The sequence below is a fragment of the Gopherus flavomarginatus genome, chromosome 8 (genome assembly GCF_025201925.1).
Source record: "Gopherus flavomarginatus isolate rGopFla2 chromosome 8, rGopFla2.mat.asm, whole genome shotgun sequence".
In the NCBI taxonomy this organism is placed as follows: Eukaryota; Metazoa; Chordata; order Testudines; family Testudinidae; genus Gopherus; species Gopherus flavomarginatus.
In genome coordinates this window covers 77791634-77807860 of record NC_066624.1, presented here as the reverse complement: position 1 = coordinate 77807860, position 16227 = coordinate 77791634, and the positions used below count along the sequence as shown (strand labels likewise).

General features: G+C 42.7%; 1 protein-coding gene across 1 annotated transcript in view; it reads left to right on the top strand.

Annotated features, from left to right (window-relative positions):
• Nucleotides 1-3433: 3433 nt before the first annotated feature.
• CUL3 (cullin 3) overlaps nt 3434-16227 on the top strand; it is a 117291-nt gene continuing 104497 nt past the window's right edge. The window contains exon 1 of the mRNA XM_050964025.1: nt 3434-3795. Within this exon, the coding sequence (XP_050819982.1) occupies nt 3730-3795 (66 nt within the window). The 5' untranslated portion in view covers nt 3434-3729. The remainder of the gene's footprint in view (nt 3796-16227) is intronic.

The following is a 16227-nucleotide window of genomic DNA, read 5'->3' as shown; positions in this document are numbered from 1 at the left end:
GATACCCTCAGCAACATTTTGAGTAATGCTAGAAAGTTTTTCAGCAGGCGTACAAGATATCATGTCACTTGAGAAAATACTAGTAAAAGCAGCATGCCTGTCATATTGTTAGAAAGAAATTGTTAGAGTCATTGAAGTGAAAGTATTTTGTGTAGGTCCTTATACTGTGCTCATCACTGTAGCATTGGAGTACCTCCCAACAGTGCATTTAACCATGTGACCTTCAGGTCATCCTAGTCACTCTCCATGCTGAGCTATTCTCTACCTATTAGAGCAGGCATTCCTGGCCCTTATACTGCAAGCTTGAATACTAGCGTGAAGGAGGCTAGGAGTGAATAGACGGTAGAAGTAGTCATGGCACATGAACTTGAACCCCTATTACTGAAGGGTATTTCCCAAAAACTAGTTATTACTTTATTTATTGTAGGAATATTTAAAGATATATACATAAGATAGCTGGCATTGACCAAGATGGGCATTAGTGCTACTAGCAGTTCATAGGTCAATCTTGCTGTTCTTCACCCACCCATCTCCCCTCTGATTGACACTACTGGTACTTAAGAGCAATTCCAGTGGTCCCTTGGGTGAGCACAAGACCTTACATTTAGCAAAACTGCTTTATTTCTACTACAGATGGGAGCAGAAATTAGAGTTGCACAGGGGGATTCTGCACACCTGTTCGTTGCAGAGCTGGAATGCAGAGAGAAGTAAGCGGTGAGTTTCATTGGAGATCCTCTGTGCTGCAAACCTGCATGGGCAGAACCTCAGGCAACAATCCTTACTCTTAATAATTTTAGTAAGTAAGAACCAGCAATATTATTGAGTCTTGTATAGTGCCAAATAATCTTGCAGTGAAAAATATAGCTAAAGTTAGGAAAGATTCCCAAGGAGAACAGACATGGTTATAACTTCATTTTTAAATCATCAGCCCTCCTCTAGTTACGTTGGGATTGAGCATTTGACTACCTGAGTTACTATTTGTGGAACTCATGCATCTGAGGAAGTGGATATTCACCCACGAAAGCTCATGCTCCAAAACGTCTGTTAGTCTATAAGGTGCCACAGGATTCTTTGCTGCTCCTAAAAAGAAGTGAGTCTTTAGGAGTGACTAGAATGAGAAAATGAGAGCCTGGTACACTGGGCTAGTGAGGTTGCCCTAAGCATAAGGGCATATCATGAAAGAAAGCACAAAAACAGTAGCAGAAGACATTGTGCTAGAGCAATCGGCAGTAGTGGATGCTGCCCATTTTTGCAGGCACCAGAGATCCAAACTGCAATTTAAAGTAGGATCTTTCTCCTAACCCTTTGAACTTCTTGCAAGCAAAATTCTTAGTTTAGACTTAATTGGCTGGGTTGGATTCATTTACTAAGCTCCCAGATGAGGACGACAACACTGAAATGTCTGGGGACCATATTCTTCATATTGGCAGTCAGAAGGAAAACTTTGCCTCTCCTACCACTTGACTTTTATTTTTGGTTGTTAATGAAAAGTGCTTTAAGAACTAGACATTATTCTCTAGAAACTGTACTTTTCAAAAGGGCTGAATGGTACTGTACTTTAATCATGCTGAAATCATTAAGATTCATTGTTGTTGTGCTGCTGTTATATAATTTTTCCTTTCGGTGAATACTTAATGCTGACCAGGAGATTAAAAACGTCCAATAGAGGTACTTGCATTAGTCTCAATGGGCAGTGGTTGTTTTAAACTGAAGGCAACAAATAGGTGAAGAAACTATTACAGAAGGCAAACTAGCTCACAGGATATTTGTACCTATGTACCTTCAGTGCCAAAGTTTTACAGGTTTTGCTACGAAACTGCTAAGTGGTATAATGATCTTAGGTATTTTTCAGACTAGTACACTATCATAAGAAGAATTATGCTCCTGTGGTTAGGGTCCAGATTGGGAATCAACACTAGGAGTTCTATTCCTGCCTGTGCCTGTGTGGGATCTTGGGCCTAGTCAGCTAGGCCCAAATTTCAAGTGTCTACTAACTTTTTGTTGTTGTTTTTGAGTGACCCACCTGAATGCCAGAAGCACTGAGCAATTGAACCTGCCATTGACTTGCAAAATCTGATATCTACAAAACATCCATCTCTGTTATATAAACTGTCCTAATTTGCAAGTGACCTATATTTAGCCTCACTCTCACACAGATATTGCTTCAGGTGGCATCTTCATTTCTCAAGCATATGTTGTGATTAGCAAATTTAAAAAAGGAAAAATAAATGTATTTCAACATGACTATGAGTCTTCCAAGGAGTACAACACCCATGAGTGCCATGACTCAGTGGGGCAAAATTAACCGCAGGGAAACTTCAGGTTGATAAATATCAGAAAAGGCACAATATGCCTGTGCAGTTCTTTTCTTGGCCTGTCTTTTAAAGAGACTGTTTGCTTTTGCCCTGTCCATACAGGTTTGAAAGGAGTTAAGGGCCTATGTTTAAGACTGTGTCTACATTTTACTTTGTTTCCTTTAGATTTTCCACCCTTGCTATCATTGGGCATTAGTTAGTGTTGCCAAACTACCCCAGCATATTAATAACCATCTCAGCACAGGTCTAGCAATCCAATGCCTAAAAGCTTGGTGAATGCTGGCATCTACCTCATTTATGCTACCAACTGCATGATTATTACCAACATGGGAGCTGCCTCAGTGATAGCAACAGACAGACAAATTTCAGGACAACTATTGCCAACTCCAAGTGTTCAAACATCACAAGTCAGATCCTCCTCAATTGTAACTTTTAAAAAAAATATTTAATGCAAGGCCTCTTTTTGTTTTCTGTTCAGGCTTTGAGCCTTAAGGTGAGCTCAGGTCATATTTTCAACTCTCCCCTCCCCAACACATTTTTTTAAAAAAAGGACAGCTGTGAGTCTTCCATAGTCACCTGACTCCAGAAGCTGTGACTTTAAGAAAAACACCTGAGACGCGAGGTAAAAGGGCAAGAGCTTGCAAGGCAGTAATGTAGACAGGACCTAACGTCTGTGCCCGCTTAGCCAGTTGCTAACAATGTGAGGCACCCTAGTTCTAGATGGCCCAAGGCTCTGATTGCAATGAGCAGGGACAGCACTAGGCTCAGTATGTGTCTATGGGCCCAGAGAAGATCCTGCCAGCCCCTGACAGACTCTCTACAGCAGCTGGGGCTACTAAGACACCCCTTCCCCGAATCCCACCACCGCTCACTCCCCACAAAGATAACCCGCCGCCACCAGGCCAGCCATGGCACCTTCTCTGCATTTGCCCCTCCCCTACTGCGCCCCACTCAGCCAATCAGCGGCCGCCTTTGCCCCACTGCGCTTTCTCTTCCTCCTTTCCCTCTCCTCCCGCCCCTTTACAGACGATGACAGCTGGGAGCGAAGTCTCGCGAGAGCTAGGCAGCAGAGCCCCCACCCCTCGCCCGCCCTCCCCGCCGTGCTCCTCCCCGCGCCCCTCCTGCTGCCGCGGCCGGATCTGTCTCAGGGGTGGGGGGGCGCTTGGCCCTGCGCACTGAGCGATGTTTGTCCGCCATCGCGGCGGACGAGGGTGAAGGAAACGCCGCCGCCGCCGGTGGAGACAGGGGCCTGCGCCGCCGCCGCCCAGAACCCCCCGTAGCCGCCTCCCTCCTCACCGCCCCGCGCACCCCGAGGCCGCCGCCCGGAGTGAAGGTCGCCAGGGGCTCCTGCCCGGGGTCTCCCCGAACCCCTCCCCCCCACCCCGCAGAGGCTCCGCTCGAGCCGGGTCCGAAGATGTCGAACCTGAGCAAGGGGACGGGCAGCCGGAAAGACACCAAGATGCGGATCCGAGCTTTCCCCGTGAGTACCCGGGCACCGGTTCCGCGCCAGGCCCCGGCCTCCGCCCGGCCGCAGGCCCCGCAGCCGCCCGGTCTGTCACCCTGCTCCCCGCGGGGGGCGGGCTGGGGGCGAGGAGGAGACACTCCGGGGCTGGTGGGGGCAGGGAAAAGGGGCTGGGGAGCCGGGGGGAGGAGGATGACACGCTCTGTGCCCCCATCTGTTATCAGCACAATGGAACCTGTCACCGTGGCCAAGCAGTGGAGGAAGGACCGGGACCGGGGGGGGGTGGCACGGGCGCTCACTGGGGACTGGGACCGGGACCGGGGGGCGGTGGCACGGGCGCTCACTGGGGACTGGGACCGGGACCGGGGGGCGGTGGCACGGGCGCTCACTGGGGACTGGGACCGGGACCGGGGGGCGGTGGCACGGGCGCTCGCTGGGGACTGGGACCGGGACCGGGGGGCGGTGGCACGGGCGCTCGCTGGGGACTGGGACCGGGACCGGGGGGCGGTGGCACGGGCGCTCGCTGGGGACTGGGACCGGGACCGGGGGGCGGTGGCACGGGCGCTCGCTGGGGACGGGGACCGGGACCGGGGGGCGGTGGCACGGGCGCTCACTGGGGACTGGGACTGGGACCGGGGGGCGGTGGCACGGGCGCTCACTGGGGACGGGGACCGGGACCGGGACCGGGGGGCGGTGGCACGGGCGCTCACTGGGGACGGGGACCGGGACCGGGGGGCGGTGGCACGGGCGCTCACTGGGGACTGGGACTAGGGGGTGGCGGAACGGGCACTTACTGGGAACTGGGACCGGGACTGGGGGGCAGTGGCATGGGCACGGGCACTCACTGGGGACTGGGACTGGGACTGCGGGGCGGCGTACGGGCACTTACTCAGGACTAGGAGACGGTGGCCCGGGCACTCGCTGGGGACTGGGACCGGGACTGGGGGGCAGCGTACGGGCACTTACTGGGAACCAGGACTGGGGGGCGGTGGCACGGGCACTCACTGGGGACCGGGACTGGGGGGCAGCGGCACAGGCACTCACTGGGGACCAAAACTGGGACTGGAGAGTGACGGCATGGGCACTTACTGGGAACTGGGACTGACACTGGGGGTGGCGGTATGGGCACTCACTGGGGACTGGGACCGGGATTTGGGGGGCAGTGGCAGCACAGGCACTCACTGGGACCAGCACGGGGGAGGAGGGGACAGTGGTGGCATGGGCATTCACTGTGGACTGGGACCAGGACTGAGAGGGGGAGTGAGGTGAGAGCATGGGCATTTGTTTGAGGGAGAGGGGAGACAGCACAAACGGTTGCTGAGGGGGCCAGCACACGCACTTACTGGGGACTGGCACCAGGGCAGGGGGGTGGCAGCATAGGCATTTACTGGGGTTGTGGGTGGTGGTGGTACAGGCCCTGAGGGCTGGGACTGGAGGAGGGGTGGCAGCACAGGCAGTCACTTGGGATTGAGGGGCAGCAGCACAAGCATTTACAGGGGATCGGAATTAGGGGAGTGCACATTACAGACAGTTAGGGGGACCCTCCATCACAGCAAGAAGCATGCAGAGGAACCCGCACCGGTGGTGGTTATTCCCTCTTATGTGAATATGTTATGAAAATATATTTAATGCAGTTTCCAATGAAAGGCTCCCAGACAAGGAATCGGAAGTTATAGTTGTATGTAAACAAAATAAGGAGTCTTATAAATCCATCTCTGGGCTCGTTTTTCTGCATATGGGAGACTTCATGTTGCAGGGATTTTAGGTCAGATGGTAAAATGTCAGGTGACATGAAGAGTTGGTAGCAACATAGCCTCTGTGTAACTTTCATGGGATTGTTTCATATATCCAGCTGTGGGATTGCCAGCCACTTTAGTTACTGAGTGAATGGGCCTAGTTATTAACTTATACTGCCATAAATCTGTCCTGGTGCTTCGACAGTTTCTTCAGTTGAAGGTTAGAGCACATGAATGTGAAGACTGCTGTTAATGGTTTCTAGCATTACAAGAAATATGAAAACCTCAGTCATCATTTATGATTTCCTGCAAGTAAGTCTGTGTGTGTGTGTGTGTATATACACACATACTTGTTAAAAAGGAGACACTCTGTTGAGTCATTGGCTTTTAGTTTTTATCATAACTTTTGATGTTACCAGTGGCAAACAATTATAATGTTTTGCCTTCACATATAAACTGGACATACCTGTTCACATCAGTTCACCAGCACATAATATGGCAGAGGACTTGCTTAGCCAAAATTCTTGCCAATGAAGTTGAGGATTTTAAGACTTCTTTAAATTGCTAGAAGTTATCTTTAGGACTTTGATTCAACTTGACAGCTTCCCCCTTATACTCCTAATCAACAACAGTTCTTTATGCTGAACAGTGAATGTCAAAGGAAGGAGCAGTGTGTACTGTATTAAAAGACTAGAATGTTTTAAGTGGTCTGTGGCTGGTGGTCTCCAAAGAAATTATTTATTTTTAATACACGCTTATTCAGTGCATAAACCTCATATTATTAGAACTTTTGGAGGTATAGAAAAATAATAATTGATTGGCTGAAACAGCCTTAGACAACTTGTATACCATAGAGCAGTGGGTCTCAAACTTTTTTACTGGTGACTCCTTTCACATTGCAAGCCACAAGTGCGACTCTCTCCCCCTCCCCCATACATTAAACACCCTTTTAAATATATTTAACACCATTATAAATGCTGGAGGCAAGCGGGGTTTGGGGTGGAGGTTGACAGCTCGCAACCCCCTATGTATTGACCTTGTAACCCCCTGAGGGGTCCCAACCCCCAGTTAGAGAACCCCTGCCATAGAGTGACTATCATAAAACTTAACAGTGACAAAAATTGTACATCTATTTTACAGCAAACTACTCTTGTACAACTAAAGTTTTCTGGCAATCTTTTAAATTTGGCTAGTAGGATCCATGCATAAAATCTCTTTATGTAGATGTGGGTAAACTAACAAGGGTACAGGGGCAGCTCCAGGCCCCAGCACGCCAAGCGCATGCTTGGGGCGGCAAGCCGCGGGGGGCGCTCTGCCGGCACCGCGAGGGCGGCAGGCAGGCTGCCTCCAGCGGTTTGCCTGCGGAGGGTCCGCTGGTCCGCGGCTTTGGTGGACCTCCCACAGGCAAATCACCAGAGGCAGCCTGCCTGCCGTGCTTGGGGCAGCAAAAAGGCTAGAGCCACCCCTGCAAGGGTAAATTCAATGATTAGAATAAACATTATTTTGCATTTTATTTTTTGACAGTTCTTGTAACTGAGCATATAAAATACTGTTCGTGGGTGAAGAATGTTCACACGGAGCCCTGCTCTCATAAATACTGAGAATGCCTGATTTTTTTTTTTTACTGCTCAAACTGCTTCTTGTTAGCATTGTGTTAATTTTTCCTTTTGAGTTGTGTAAAGAATGGATTACAGTTATTTCACAAAAGTTATCTAATTATGTTCCTTAAAAATTAACGTGTGTGTGTGTGTGTGTGTGTGTGTGTATATATATATATAATGGTGTTAAATATATATATTGACATCAAGGCCTCCAAACTCCAAAGTAGAAGCTGACATCTGTTGATAGTATTTTTCAAGTTTTGCTATTTAAAATACATTTCCTTTTTTGCAACCAAACCCAGTCAAAGTTCACAAAGGATTTCTAACTGAAAAAAGAACATGGCAGTGAATGACAGTTTTTAAGAGTTTACTATCATGCAAGTAATTATAAGAGAGAAAAGTTATCACACTCTCCAAAAACTATAACCACATTTTTCTAAAGATGCAGGCACGTGTGTAATTTACTCACTTGACTTCAGTGGACTCTTCATATAAATGAAGTTACATGTGTTTGCAAGACTGGGACCTGTATTTAGTATTTACATTCATATCTGGTTACTATTCTCTCTTTTCACCTTTTCCAATTCTGATGCATCATTTTGAATTGTTAATGTTGCTAGTGTTATGCCATTTCTGTGTTCTCTGTTTGTCGTATATCTTAGCAGTATTGCATCTCCATTTCCTTCATTTTGTTTCAGTTTTTCATGTGGGAATATTTACTATTGCATTATGTGGAAAAGGTAACCTTGTTGGACAAATAAGGTTCCTGAAATCTAGCAATGTCATGGTTACTCCCTAATGATGGCCATGGTCCTTCATATTCTGTGCTTATCTATAACATTTTTAGCATTTCATTCCTATAATAAATACGGGTGAACGATAATGGAAAGATGTACAATAATTTTGCACTTTTCTTTTCATTTTTTATGTTTCTGCTGTTTATTCATGTATGAATTAAAAATAGCGTAAGTGTAAACACACTGTTAAAAACTATTGCTCAGTCTCAAATGTTCATGGAATCATAGACTATCAGGGTTGGAAGGGACCTCAAGAGGTCATCTAGTCCAACCCCCTGCTCAAAGCAGGACTAATCCCCAGACAGATTTTTGCCGCAGAACCCTAAATGGCCCCCTCAACGATTGAACTCACAACCCTGGGTTTAGGAGGCCAGTGCTCAAACCACTGAGTGATCCCTCCCCCGATGTTCTACCTAAGAATCATTATTTTACTTCAAAATTATTTTTCTTCAGTTTTTTTTAGTTTCTTGTAATTAAAGAGTGTAGAAACTAAATGTGCAAATGCCCCTCCATACAAATGTCCTTCAGTATTAACCAGCAGCTGGTATACAGGATCTCACTGACTCTGCTTTTTCTTCCCCCAAGGGCAGTGGCAGAGGTTATGTCTACACTGCAATTAAAAACTTGCGACCAGCTTATGCCAGCTCACTTGCACTCATGGGGCTTGGGCTAAGGGGCTGTTTAATTGTGGTGTAGACTTTCAGGGCATGTCTACACTTACCTCCGGAGCGATCGATACAGTGGTGGTCGATTTATTGCGTGTAGTGAAGACGTGATAAATTGACCATTGAGTGCTCTCCCGTTGACTCCGGTACTCCACCGGAGCGAGAAGTGTAGGCAGAGTCGACGGGGAAGCGTCAGCAGTCAACCTATGGCAGTGAAGACACCGCGGTAAGTAGATCTAAGTGTGTCGACTTCAGCTACGTTATTCACGTAGCTGAAGTTGCATAACTTAGATTGATTCCCCCTTTTCCTGCCCCCCAGTGTAGACTAGACCTCCGGTAGGAGGGTCCCAGAGCCCAGGCTGCAACCCAAACATCTACACCACAATTAAACAGTCCCTATGTTTGCACTGCAGTTAGACACTCATGACTGGCCTGTGCCAGCTGACAGCCTCCCAGGGCTTGGCTAAAGGGCTGTTTGCTTGTGGTGTGGATAGGCTCAGGCTGCAGGCTGGGCTCTGGGACCCTTCCACCTCACAGGATTGTTGCGCTCCAGCCCAAGCCCAAATGTGTGCACCCCAGTTAAAAAGCCCCTGCGACCCCAAGTCAGCAGGCACAGGTCAGCCGAGAATGTCTAATTGCAGACAGACAGATGCTTAGAGTACTTAGGAATCTAGAGGCCGAAGTGGGCTGACTGTTCAGTAGTCAGAAGCAGTCAATGACCAGAATTCCTTGAGCAGTAAACCACCCTTCATATTCACAATAGAAAGAAATAAGTTTGTGTGACCAGTTTAACTCTGACATATAAAAAAAAGGTGTTTATGCAACATTGTATTGTTAAATGCACATTAAAGCATATGGGTATTTAAATGTGGCTAGATTGTGGGATTAGGCTGTCAAATAAACAGACAAAAAAAACAGATGGTGTAGGATTTTTTTTTATAATTTTACCTTTTGAAATTACTTAAATCTAGAAAGAGTAATGGAAATAACTTTTTATCATCTTGTTGCTAAAGTTCTGTATTTTTGCATTAGGTATACAACAGTTACTTTAAGGTTGTACAATGAAATAGTCTTGTGTATGAACTTTCAGGAGTACAGAACCTGTACAATAATGCCATTTTCAAAAATATAACAAGATATTCTAACCCTTAAAATATGTACTCATACATACACCTTTCAGTGTCAGTAATTCAGCTATAAAAATTTGGAGCTGAAACTTGGCGTAGAATTTAAATAAACTCTGCACGTTTTTTCAACAAATGTTTCTTTAATTGGTCGGCTATCTGTTACACAGAAGCCAGAAAAACTCACTGTGCAATGGATGTTCAAGTCAATTTGATTTGACATGTTAAATGTGGCAAGTGATTAATTCATAATATTATGTTGTGTATATTGATAATAAAGAATGTCTGTACACTAACTATATTTTGTAAACGTTGTTTACATTTGAGGGACTGAAACAGTGCCTTTGCAGAGTAATAAGTCTGCTGCACAAAACACACACTGAAGTTCTAGTTATTTTCCCTAAATAGGGGAAGGAGCTATATTTTTTTGCCATCTTTTACCCTCTTGTTAAAGTACTATAACATTCTTATGTTGCATTTCTCTACTCAAGTCACAATGGGCCAGTTGTTGCTGGCTAAAGGACTACTTAAAAAGCTCTCAAACAACAATATAATTATAACCTGATTTAGTTGACCTATATGGATGAAACAAAAGAATGCTAGTTCTGTCTTTTAAACTTTGTTAGAGATGAGTCAATGCAGGCCTGACTTTACTGCAGCTGCATTTGAACTGTTTTGTTATGACTTTTGACCAGTGAAGATAAAGGCCATGAGTGTATACTGAAGTGTCAGAATATAGCGTATAAAACAAAATAGCCTTAATATAGCCAATTCTATAAGTTTCTTGTGAAAATACAGACTAAGTGAGAATTGGGCTAACAACAAGAAGTTTTATAAATTTACATAAATAACCTGACTTTAAGAGCTGTTAGATGGACTCTCACCAAGGATTCTTACTACTTTTATCACAAAAAATTAACTTTCATCTACAAGAAATTGGTTGGTTAGATCAGTCTGACTTGAAGTGAGTTATTGTATTTGTTTATGCATCCTATTTTGTCAATGCTTTTGACCATCTTAATTTCCTGTAGAGCTCTCTTTCTTATTTTTGGATAATCCTACAAAATATTTTTCTGCCAACCCCTAGAATGTAACCAGCTATTCCTGTATGTTGTTATTGCAACAATAAATACAGGGCTACTTTAAAGATTTGTGGAGAGGGTTAGAGAGATCCCATACATGTCTGTTATGTAAAATGAGTCTGTTTAAATATACTCGAAACTGTAAACTGATCCATTTTATATGGAATGGATAGGATAGTTATCCTCCACTTTGCCCAACCTTCTTTTGCATACGTGTAGCTTGGCTGCTTGTTCCTTTCAACCCCAATGATCAGCTTACGTTAGTTTTAAGTTTTCCAAGCTATTGTTGCAGAGGAAAGAATGGCTTAATTTTTGTATTTAAAAAATAAAGAATGCTGATAGTCTCATTGACACTCCTATATTCTCCAAATCAGAGTGGCTGGTACCTGTGGCCTTTGCATGGCTGAAAGAAAACTCTGCTCCTGGGAGCATTAGCTTCTTTTATGGCTTGTTTTGACCCTGGAGCGGTAGGGGGGGTACATGGTGTACCTTGATGTGAAATTAAAATTTACATTAGATATCATAATGCTTGGGTCCATCCAAGCATTAAAGAAGTTGCTTTAACGTCTGTAGATTCACATGGATGAGTCTGAGCCGAGATTTCAGACAGAACCTGGATAATTTGTTGAACTAGACTAAAACAGAGAGTATTCAGGTGGCAGAAGCTGTTACTGGTATATTAACATTTAGAGCATTCTACACATACGCGGCTGCAGCGGCACAGTAGCTATGTCAGTGGGAGAAGCTCTCCTGCTGACATAGCACTGTCCACGCTGGTGCTTACATTGGTGTAACTTACGTAGCTCAGAGGGATGATTTATTCACAGCCCGAGTGACATAAATTATGTTGACATAAGTTGTAGTGTAGACAGAGCCTTAGACTCTTAGTATGTGTTCTCTGTGGTGTGCATTTTGGGATGGCTTGAGGGGAGAAAGGGAAGATGTTTTGTCATACGTTTGTTCAGCTTCAAATAAATGAATTAATTTCAACATAATGACTGGTACTATTCACTTCAGACCATAGTGTTAAATAAACATATCACATCAGTGCCTTTGTGAGCGTTTGCTGTATTTCACGGTCGCAAGCCATATTTTTATAAAAGCAAATTAGCCGTTAGCCCATAATAAAATATGTAGTAATAAGTTGGATATTCATCAGTTAAGTTTCACTGTAACACATTTAGGGCTCTGAAATTATTAAAAAAAAAAAAGACAAAGTTGCAACATTATTTACCTTGTTGAAAGGAAATGGGCATTGTTTTGGAAAATTCCCATTTAACAATGGTATACATTCTTTAATGTGAAAATGCTCTTAAATTTTACCTAATCGCGAACATTGAAAGAACATCACTAGATTTAGTTAATATTTCAGATTAAATGGTGGCATGGAGTTCAACAGATTGGACTGTGAAAACTAGCCATCTGTTCATTTTCACTGTGTTTTAGGTGTTTGAGTTGATAAAGGTGTGCTAATACTAATTTTAGAATTTTTGAAGAAATGTGTATTTCCCCCCCCTAATTCTATGACCATACTATGTCTAGCTGTGATGTCATCAGATCTTTCAAGATAGGCAGGGACAAGTCTATTCAGCCCTTACATGGAAGAGTTTCAAGGTGATTTCCAAGTCTTATAGGTGTTGGTGATTTAGCAGCACTTCTCTCTGGGGTCCTGGTCTTGATAAGTAGTGGGTACCCATGATTCCAGCTAAGTTGGTACTGAATTAAATACCTCAGCATGGTGTTGGAAAGCACCTTGCTGCTGCTGGAGGTTACTACCATCTTTTAAATGAGATGGAAAAACAAAAGAGCTAGGCCACTTTGTGATTGTAAAAATTCCTTGGCAGTCCTTGCAAGAGAAGGAGACAACAGTAGTATTCAGGCCAAATTCTAATTTAGGTGATTTCATTAGTTTTTCAGTGGATTTGTTGGTGGTTGTTTTCTGCTGAACTGTTATGTAGTTGAACTGCCGTTAAGCAGTGACCCCCTTTTGTCCTAGGTGTATCTGCATCAATGGTGGGTGAATGAGTTAAATGAGAATTGCTTTACAACTTATGCAGGATGGAAGATGCTATATAATTGTAAGACCTTTTAGATAAAGGTTGCATACGTTATTGCGTTCTCTGAAAAAATACTTTTTCATTTTTGTTTGGTATTTCATTTGTTAATTGCTTCCTTCATCTGATGCAGCCTGGTACATTTTTAATAATTTTCTATAGGGGTGTGAGTGTAGGTTCCTGATTTAAATGTAAAATAAAATTTTTGCAGCTTTCTAATTAGTAGACTTGTCCATCTATGCTCCCTCAAAGGAAAGCAGGTGATTTTTAGTAGTTTAAGATTCTATTTTGATTGAGGGACTTACATTTTTAAATTAAGCTACAGGTGGTAGAGTTAGGACTGTCTTTACTTCTTTGAGTTTTCAGGATACAGAAAATGAAGAGCTCCTTAAAACTGTAGTTTGGGCTTGACTTCCATGTGTTAGCAGATTGTTAGTGACAGTCTTGTCTTCCTGATGTTTGTTTTTGGAAAAACGGGAAAAGGATCTACAAATAAATTTAACTTTGCAGCAATCTAAAAATGTCTGGAGGACCAAAACCTGAGCTATATATATAACTATTAAGGATAGCTATTGCAAAACCATATCAATAGTACCTCACTATATTTAAGTTAAAAAGGAGTCATAAATGCTCGAGAGAATTTGGAGGATTAGAGACCTTCTGCACATGTGGCAGGGATGCCCTAAGATAATAGATTTTTGGAGGAAAATAAAACAGAATTTTCAAAATAACTGAAGTTAGCCAATCCACCGAACCCATAATGGTTCTATTTTAGGTCACAGACTGAAGGAGCTTATGATTTGCGGATTGCTCTCATGGTTATGGGATATTGACTCACTGACTGCTATCAGTGAAGTGTGTTAGCTTCTTTTTGGAAAAGGACTGATCCTCCCAGAATTAGTGGAATGGGAAGAAACAAGGTATGGGAAAGCATTGCAATAGAAAAAAAAGACAGCTTTATGCTAGGATGAAGTAGATTTTATAATTTATAATTACTCTCTTTGGAATTTAATCAAAATAAATATTCAGGTAATGATATGAAGATGAACATTCTGGAGAATAAGCAGAAGTGGATCAGGACAGATGATTTTTGTATATGGTAGCTAATTATGACTTATTTGATTTATGGGGTGGGGGGAAATAAAGAAGGAAAAAAAATTCCAGGGGACTGTGCGTATAACCATGAGGAGATGGAATCGCTTTTTTTATTAGGACAATGTGTGCTGCAAAATTGATTAGACTCTTTAAATTGGTATTCATGTTGTTGCTGATTACAGGCCTGAAGTCTTTTTGATAGTTTGACGGTAAAATAAGGTGGAATTAGGAGAGACGAGAGATGTAAACTGTTTATAGTTTTATTATACTTGTGTGGAAATATGGATTTATTAGGTTAATGTTAATAACAATAAAAATCTGCATAATTTAAATATATAAGCAATTCATATAATTAAACACATGCTTTAATTACGTGAACTTCATCTTTTTCTAAAAAAGACCCCCAACAACTATGGAACGCAGAGCGAATCTTTATTTGTAGTCTCAGTTTAAGATATGTGCAATACAAAACTGACAGTCTTCCTTATATTTCACTTTAGTTTGAACCTAAAAGGGGTTTTGTTTAAGACTAAGTAGTCCATTGCAGCTCTTCACTTTCACTCTTCCAGTCTAGAGTATTGAAGTGCTAGTGTTCCTCCCCACTCCAAACACACACCTGGCTCATTTTTTTTACGTGTGGTGGGAGAGATAGGAGAAACTTTGATGCTTGTGAATTTGAGAGAAAATTGGAACTAAGATTAGTGAGGACAGACGCTCTGTATACGTTCTTGTGCAACTCTTAATTCATTGCTGTCTTCCTATGTTGTTCCAGTTCTAGGGTTTTCCAGACAATGCTTCCTTGTGTGCCAAAAATTATGGTAAATATGTTAAATATATGAGGAAAAAAAAGAAAAAATGTTATCCTAGTGCACCAATATAGATAGATTATGCACAAAATTCTAAATGTATTACAACTCTCTTCAAACAAAGTGGAAAAGTAGGTCTTTTTTGTTACTTTTAGACCTCTCTCCTAAAGCTCCTTGCAGTATTGTGGGGTAATCACGGGAAAAAAATAGTAGTCTTCAAAAAAATAGTAGTCTTTTCCCTTATGTTTCTTCTTTTGGAATGCCGTTATAATCTTTGTAAGTTTCCTGTATACATCCGTGTGCGCTTGGAACACTTCCCTTTGATCTTGGTATATTCTGTTTAACATCTTTATAACAATTGCAAAATATTAAACATTTAACCTATTTGTAGATTCACTTTTTTTTAATCATATGGGTACGGTTTCTAGTAGGGTTTAGATCAAAATGAGTGTTGGGAGGGTATTTAGTATTGTGGCTCAAGGAAACTTTGAATCATAGCTGAAAGGCTAATGAGCTAACAAATTAAGTTGGGAAGAGGGTACCTCTGAGTAGAGTTGGTGTCTTCCCATGCCCCAATTTCTCTGGAAGTAATATTTTTCCTTCTCCTACTAGTTCCCAACTAAGACTTGGCAATATAACATCCGCATCATGCTCTAAAGTGAGTATCTTTTTAATGTCTGAGCTTTTGTAGTAATCAATAGACATGAGCTGTCAAAAAGGAGAAATTAATGATCTCTGCCTACCGTGTGTAAAATCAGTTAACTGGGTTTTTTTTCTTAGTGAGTATTGCCTTCAAAATGTCTATTTAAAGAAAATTTTGCAGAACAGATCTTGAAATATACATAATCATTTTATTCTAAGTCAGGATTCTTGGGATAGATTTGGGAAGCCACATCAGTGGCTCTCAACTTTTCCAGACTACTGTACCCCTTTCAGGACTCAGATTTATCTTCTATACCCCCTTTAAAAACTACTTGTTTACAAAATCAGACATAAAAATAACGAAGTGTCACAGCACATTATTACTGAAAAATTGTTTACTTTCTCACTTTTACCATATAATTATAAAATCAATTAGAATATGTAGTATATAGAGCAGTATAAACAAGTTGTCTGTATGAAATTTTAGTTTTTACTGACTTCGCTAGTAGTTTTTATTTAGCGTGTTGCAAAACTAGAGGAAAAACCTGGATGACTTGATGTACCCCCTGTCATAAACAGATAGCTAAGGGTTAATGTCTCTTTCACCTGAAGCACCTGACCAGAGGACCAATCAGGAAACCGGATTTTTTTCAACTCTGGGTGGAGGGAAGTTTGTGTCTGAGTCTTTTGTCTGTCTGCCTGCTTTCTCTGAGCTTTGGAGAAGTAGTTTCTACTTTCTAGTCTTCTGTTTCTAAGGGTAAGGACAAAGAGATCAGATAGTAAGTTATATGGTTTCTTTTCTTGGGTATTTGCATGAATATAAGTGCTGGAGTGCTTTGATTTGTATT